Source organism: Chinchilla lanigera, unplaced genomic scaffold (assembly GCF_000276665.1).
Source record: "Chinchilla lanigera isolate Chin_1 unplaced genomic scaffold, ChiLan1.0 scaffold00026, whole genome shotgun sequence".
Lineage (NCBI taxonomy): Eukaryota > Metazoa > Chordata > Mammalia > Rodentia > Chinchillidae > Chinchilla > Chinchilla lanigera.
The window spans coordinates 19,791,100-19,798,456 of NW_004955427.1; the positions used below are offsets into that span (position 1 = coordinate 19,791,100).

Genomic DNA, 7,357 nt, shown 5'->3' on the forward strand with positions numbered 1-7,357 from the left:
CTCTTTCAGTTTCTTATACTAGGGAGACAGTATAATGTCTACACATGCAAGTCTGATTAATTTCACTTTTGAGTATGATCTCAAATTGCATCCATTTACTTATAAAAGTCTCGGGTTTATCATTCTTTACAGTTGAGTAGTACGCTGTTGTATAAAAAGACCACATCTTTTTTATCCATTCCTCTGTTGATGGGCATCTGGGCATCTGGGTTGTTCCCAAGATTTAGATATTATAAATTGCACTGCTATAAACATGAGTGCACATATATTGCTGCCATATGATGCTTTTAATTCTTCTAGGAAGATACCCAGAAGTGGAATAGCTGGGTCAGATAGGACCTGCAATCCTAGTTTTCTGAGGCATCTATAAACTGATTTCCATAGTGACTGTACCAGTCTATACTCCTACCAACATCGGAGAAGGGTTCCTTTTTCCCTAAAGTCCCACTAGCATTTGGTATTGGTTGATTTCTTAACGATAGCCATTCTTTCTGGGATGAGACAGAATCTCAGTGTTGTTTTAATTTGCATCTCTCAAATGACCAATGATATTGAACATTTTTTCATATATTTATTTGCCATTTGTACTTTTCATCTGAAAAGTATGTGTTTTTGGATTGGGTCTTTAAATTTTGGAGGCCTGATTTTTTTCAATTCTTTATATGTTCTAGATAGAATTCCTTTGTCTGAGGCACAGCTGGCTAAAATTTCTTCCCACTCTGTGGGTTGTCCTTTCACTCTGTTGGTGGTTTCTTTTGATGTGCTCATTAAAAGCTTTTTAATAAGATGAGATCCCAGTTGTTGATTCTTTGAAGTCCTTCCTGTACAGTTTGGTTTTTGTTAAGGAATGTCTGTTCTATTCCTTGTTGCGATTCTATCAGAGCTGATATTGAAATTTGTCAAATTCTCTTTCCACTGATATTGATCACATAGTTCTTTTAGTTGGTAAATTTGGTGAACTTGCAGGCTGCAGGCTGCAAACATCAGTGCCTTGTTGTACAGCCCTCTCCACCAGGCAGCACACAACATGGCAGTACACAGTGAGCCAGGGGAAGAGGTGTCCAAGGTGGAAATACAATCTTTCTGTGACCTAATACCAGAAGTGACATCTCAATCAATGAGTCAGTCAGTAGGTCTGCCCTAGATTCAAGGAGGCTTCACAAGAGGGAGACTACCTAGAGCTGGGAATCACTGGAGAACATTTCACAGGCTGCCTACCTTACTAGCCTGCTAACATTTGTAGAATCTATAGTGATGTCACCTCCCCAAGTCTCTATTTGGGTAACTGTAGCTTCTTTGCCTAGAGGTCGGTCAATGCTATTGATTATCATAAAGGGTCAGCTTTTGGTTTCACTGATTTTTTTTCTCCATTCTGTTTTTGCTTGCTATTTCATCAGTTTCCATTGATCTTCATCATCTCTTTTCTTCTACTTCAGGGCTCATGTATTCTTTTTCTGCCTTTTTGTATGATGGAAAGAAAGTCCATTGATTTGACCTCTTTTTTTCTAATATGGAGGTTAAGGTTATAAATTTCCCCTGTAAGTACTCAAGTTCGAGGCATTTTAATTTTCATTCAGGCCAAAATATATTCTAGGTTCCCTTTTGATTTCTCTGACCATGAATTAAAGTGTTCTGTTTAGTTTCTGAATATTTTAGGATTTTCCACAGGTCATTCTGTTATTGATTTCTAATTTAATTCTATTTTGTTAGGAGAACATATACTGTATGACTTTAATTTTTTTTTTTTTTTTTGAGACAAAGTCTTGCTATGTGGTTCTGTCTGGCCTTGAACTCTCTATGTAGCCCAGGATAGCCTTGAAGAATCCCTTCAAATTTAGTGAAACTTTTTCGATGGCCCAGAAAAACATCTATCTCGCTATACGTTTCATAGATAGCCGAAAAGAATGTGTGATCTGCTGTTGCCGGAGAAGGTCAAATTGGTTGACTGTGGTGTTTGAATTTCCTGCATCTTTACTGATTTTCTGATGTAGACTACATTGTAAAGTTTTTATCAAAAATGCAGTATCTGCAACTGAACTTAAACATCATTGTACTATTTTTATTTTATTAAACTACTTTTCTTCCTCTGGCATGTGTGTGTATATTCACATGTGCACATGTGCATGCATACAAGCTTTAGAGACCACAGAGTTGAAATATCTGGTTGTGATGCTGCATATTTGAGCAAATTTTATTATTCAATAAAGAACTTTTCAAAATGGGTTATTTTATCTTTCTTGGATGAACTTATAGGCTACTTTGTTCCAATGCATTTTTAGTCAGTATTTCTATTATTTTATTCTTTATGCCAAGTCATGTTGCCACTGCAAACAAAATATGCAAGAAAATCTTTAACAGAATGATGTGCAGGTTTCTACTTTAATGCTATTTATAGCTGTTTTTATTTTAAAACAATATATCAATGATAAACCTGCATTCTACAAAATTGTGTGTAAAAATAATGGTTTCGAAGAAATGTATGATGAGTCATAACACTCAAAACATATTTAACTTCGTAACAAGAGTGCTAATGAAATAGTAATTATCCCAATTAAAATGCTAGTTAGAGTTCAGCAAATGACCACTACCATTTGTATCCAGGGTCACAGGTAATTTCTATAACGTTCATCGCAAGATGTAGGTCAGCATTGATCTCTGATAATACTGTCATCAAAATTAAAAGCATGCTTTGAAAATGCACTTTCTTCAAAAATCAATTAAAGTTTTAAAACATATGGAAAAATGTTTCCTCTGCCTCTTCATCTACTGCAGCTTCACAATCACAGAAGACGTGATTCTGGAAGCAATTAAATGGGCCATTATGTACACGAAAGGCAGTCACTGAAATAGCACTGTATTCTTGGCCCTAGGTTTCATTTTTTAGCTGTGAGAAAGCTTGCCCTTGAATACTTTAAATTACTGGCTTGCTTGAGGAACTATTACATGTGAAGCAATGACGTCCTTTTTAATTTGCCAGTAGAGTATTAATTTCCATTATAGAAATGTGTTGCAGCTGCAAAGTCCATTCTGTACTTCTCTCACCTCAAAATATATGACTCTTTCTCCCTAGTTATTTTCTTGGCAGTAGCCACCACTGGCATTTAAATTCCTCCTAGGATCAATGAATACCTATTTATCGGGCACCTATTTTGTTTCAGATTCTGTTCTAAGTGCTGGAGGCCCAGGGGTGAGCACAAGTCAGGCACTCATTCTCAAAGACTTTACATTATGAAGAGAATAAAATGAGAAATGTGGAAAGAAAGGAGACAGGGGGCAGAGTGCCCATAGAGCAGAGAGGTCACTTTAGAGACGATGGTCAGAGAAGACTTTTCTGAAGAGACAACACCGAAGCTGAGGCTTACAAGGTGAGAAAGAGCTGGATGTGTGAGATCTGGGGAAGACTGCCAGGCAGATGGGACAGGAAGGGGACAGGAGTCACCAAGGCCTTGAGATGAAGGTGAGCTTGGTCTGCTTGAGGAATAGAATAATAAGGAGCTAGGGCAGCCTAGGAAATATGCGCAAGTCAAGCGCCACATGCCCCTGCTATATTGAGGTTGACCCAGCCACACTAGTCACCACTGGTTAACAATTCCCTGTTCTCAATGACTAAAATCGCAAATAGCACCCCAAATGCCCGCCGGACAAATATAACTCATCAATCCTTATCCGAATGCCCAATCCACAAGCAATGGAGCCCAGCGCACTTGATCACCAGGAGGTGGAAGGCTGGCGTGGGCCAGGTGGAGTCTGGCCTCTCCGCGGGAGTAGACGAATTCTGAGAATGGGCTCCAACTAGAAGTCAGCTGTGGGCCAGGGAGAGAGGGCTGGGGCGTGGCTTCCCAGGAGGCAGGCAGGCAAACAGGGCAGGATGAAGGTACAGCGTTGGGGTAGAAGAGATGTGATAGGCCCCGAGCGGAGAATCAAAGAGCACCGCAGACAAGACTCTGTATGCAAGGCTCTGTCGCCGCTGTACTCCTCTGCCTGCCACAGGAACCCCAAACACTTACTCTGAGAAGCTAGTGACTCTCCTGCCCACCAGAACTGTCCAGCAGAGCAGCCAGGCAGTAAAGCTTCACTGGTTTTGGTGGAAAACTTAACCCACTCAGACTGATCCAATTGTGCCGTCCGCAGACTTTTGTGTTGTTTTGAACATGTTTTCTACATAGTCTGTTTTTCATATAGATACCTCGTCTTCTCAGAAGCACTGTACTCTCCTTTATGGGTAGAGACTTTTCGTTCTCGTCCCTGGACATCCTAGAACATTTAGCACAATACTGGGCTACATCTTTCTCTTGTTCACAAGGAAGCATATGACAAGGCCAGCAGTGTTTCACAGGGACCATGCTGCAATGGGAGGCCAGCTTTGCTGATACTGGCCCGCTGCTTGTGGCACCGAAATGAGGCTAAGACTTCAGGCTATGGGAGAGGAGACATGGGGCTGCTTACCTGTTCTTCCTGCAGCGAATTGTGAAGGCGAGAAAGAAGAGCATCAGAAGTAATCCACAGCTGAGAAATGTCCAAACGATACCCAAGAGGGCAGGGGATAATGAAGAGATGCTACTGCTGCCGTCCTGGGAGGAGGTCTGAGGCCAGAATAAAGAGAAGCTGTTAGGAATAGAGGATCTTCCACAGGTCAGCATCAAAGCTGGAAAATATGTATCTTACGTGGGCAATTCCTCTTCTTCATCCTCCCCCTCCTCCCCCCCCCACCAGCATATACACCTGAGCAGTTCTAAAGCCCATGGCCACTCACAATTGTGGTCCTGCAGAGATCATGAAGGGGTCTGTGATCCAGCTCCTGGCCAGGAAAACTGTCACAAAATTCAGAGCAGTTTATTTCAGGCTCCATGTCACCACATGCTTTTGTGGTGGGCACTTATTCATAGTCTTGGTTACCCATGGGTAGGGATGCAGACCCAAATCTTTCCTTCAGAGAGCCCCTTGTGGAGCTGGCTCTTGGCTTAGAATCTGGGATAAACAACCAATTCAGGTGGAAGCTAAGGGTTACGTCATTAGGCTTCTTCATCAGATGTACTTTTAACTTCAGACATCCTTCAACTGTCCTCCGCTGCCCATTGTACCATGTTAGCCAGGGTGGGCATCTCAGCAACCATTAGGCAACACAGACACAACGCGACAATTCTGGCTCACCACCAGAGGGCAGTCACTGCTCCAAGGAGTCTTACACTGCGCCCTGATGGAAGGAAAACAAATAGACTTATTACACTAGTTAACAAGCAATCTCTCTGTCTGTCTGTCTCTGACTGTCTGCCTGTCTCTCTCACACTCACACACACACAGAGGTTTAAAATATTTTGTTTCCATTTCATGTAGTTATATTTAATATGTAGTTATATACATATATTATAAATTTAATGTTTTAATGAATATTTTATTTCATTGGTACCAGGAATCAAACTCAGGACCTTGCACTTGTCAGGTAGGTGCTGTACCACTGAGCTATATCTTTGTCTTAAAAACAAAGATAAAAGCACATATAACAATTTCTAAGTAAAAATCTCTACATTCGCTATTGAGACCCTTTCCATGGCCAAGCACTGTAAAAACTTGTGACTTACAAGGTATATCTTTCTGTTTCCCCTTTGGGGAACACCCTGCCCTCCTAAGATCTTTCTATGCAGCTCCCGATTTAAGCTCTGTTTGATCCTGGGTAGCACTGGACTCAATGCCCTGCCTGTCTCCATACACAATCTGTTGGCCTTTCCCCTCTGTGCCCTCTAAGCCTGCAGAACAACATTCTGTGTCCAGTCAGCTGGGATGGTCCAAAGATTATGCTTGCTTTTTTAAAACTGTTGTACTCAGAGAGGAGAGATAGGACACTCAGGTAATAATAGAGAAAGGAACTGGGAAGCTGCAGACCTTTCTACCGACTGAATGGCTGAGGGCGGTGTTCTCTCAAGTAGATGCTTGCAATATGAATAGCATGATCTAAAAGGAGGCTCAACCTTGCAGAGGAACGTAAAAAGGATTCAATTTAGTACCAGTAGAAAAAGTGGACATACACCTAATTCTTTCAAGAAATCACCCTGTGACAGAGAAAACATTTGAAATTTTACCGAGGAAATTTAATAGGATGCCACTGCTGCTTTGTGCTTTTGAAATAGCTTAGAACAGTGTTCTCTGGTTGTGGAGGACTGGAGAAAAATATTAATTACTGTTCTTCCAATAGCCACCGAGCATAGGGTCCATATTTAAGCCAGCACAATAGTGACAGGTGCAGAATGCCATCTTTGGGCTATGTGTTTAGGCATGAACAATACAGCACCAGGTGCTGCCCATTTACTGACTTCTAATATGTTCCTGAATTATTTACCAGGCTCCTTACAAAGAAATCCCAAGAGAAGTAAAATCCACTATCTCCCATCAAGACATTTAAATTCTTGTGCAGTCTGCTCAGATTACTGAATGCAAAATGAAGAAACAAATATAAAAGCCTGGCTCTCTGCACTCTAATTTAGTTGCTTTTCCTTGCTGAAAGACACTCTTTTTTTTTTTTTTTTTAAAGTTAGACATTCCCTATTGAGCCTTCTAGCACAGAAAAATACCAGAGAGAATTACACTATGTGATGGATGGAAAGAAGTTTTCTATATTGTCCTTTTAATTTTACTAGCAAATTAAGTAGACCTATATTTGAACCTGATTAAGTCCATGTGTATGCATTTTACATCTGAACCACGGGTACGTGTGTATGTATGGATATGAATAAATAAAGTCTCACTTTGTTTTCACTACCGCCATGTTCCATAATAGAAAAAACACTATTCCTCATTTTCAAATAAGGAAACCGAAGAGCACAGAGGTGGATATCCTTGCTTCAAATGTGCAAAGGCAAGATTTGAATGTGGGAGTTTGTGTTCCCAGGTCAGTCTTCCCAGAATGCATATGCTCTACAAGGGGAAAAGACTATGGGCTGGCCTCTCTGAAGAAGGTTCCACTGTACACTGGGCTGCTCTTGGTTCCCAGAGCTTACTTCTGTGGGTGCCTGAAATGTGGCTCATCATGGTGCATCTACACCAGTGGGTCTCAACTCAGGCAGTTTTGCATCTCCAGAGGGACATGTGGCAAAATCTGCAGACATTTACAGTTAGCAAAAATAGAAGACAAATGCTACTGACATCTAGTAAGCAGAGACCACAGATCACGTTAAACACCTGCTGTTAATGGAATGATAGAGAAAACAAAGTATCCAACCTTGAATCTCAGTAATGCTATGGCTGAGAATCCCCAGTCAACACTGCGAGTCTCAGGAGGGCTGACAAACTTATGCCCAAATCATCTGGGAGAGACTGTGAACACGATGGGGTTGTTTATCTGGATACAAAGTCCTGGGAGGGC

General features: G+C 41.2%; 1 protein-coding gene across 1 annotated transcript in view; it reads right to left on the reverse strand.

Moving 5' to 3' along the window:
- The window catches only part of Gpr156 (G protein-coupled receptor 156), a 53,784-nt gene extending 48,595 nt beyond the window's left edge, over window positions 1-5,189 (reverse strand). The window contains exons 1-2 of the mRNA XM_005386463.2: window positions 4,754-5,189; window positions 4,447-4,583 (exon numbers count right to left, since the gene is read on the reverse strand). Of these exons, the coding sequence (XP_005386520.1) occupies window positions 4,447-4,583; window positions 4,754-4,849 (233 nt within the window). The 5' untranslated portion in view covers window positions 4,850-5,189. The remainder of the gene's footprint in view (window positions 1-4,446; window positions 4,584-4,753) is intronic.
- Window positions 5,190-7,357: the final 2,168 nt, after the last annotated feature.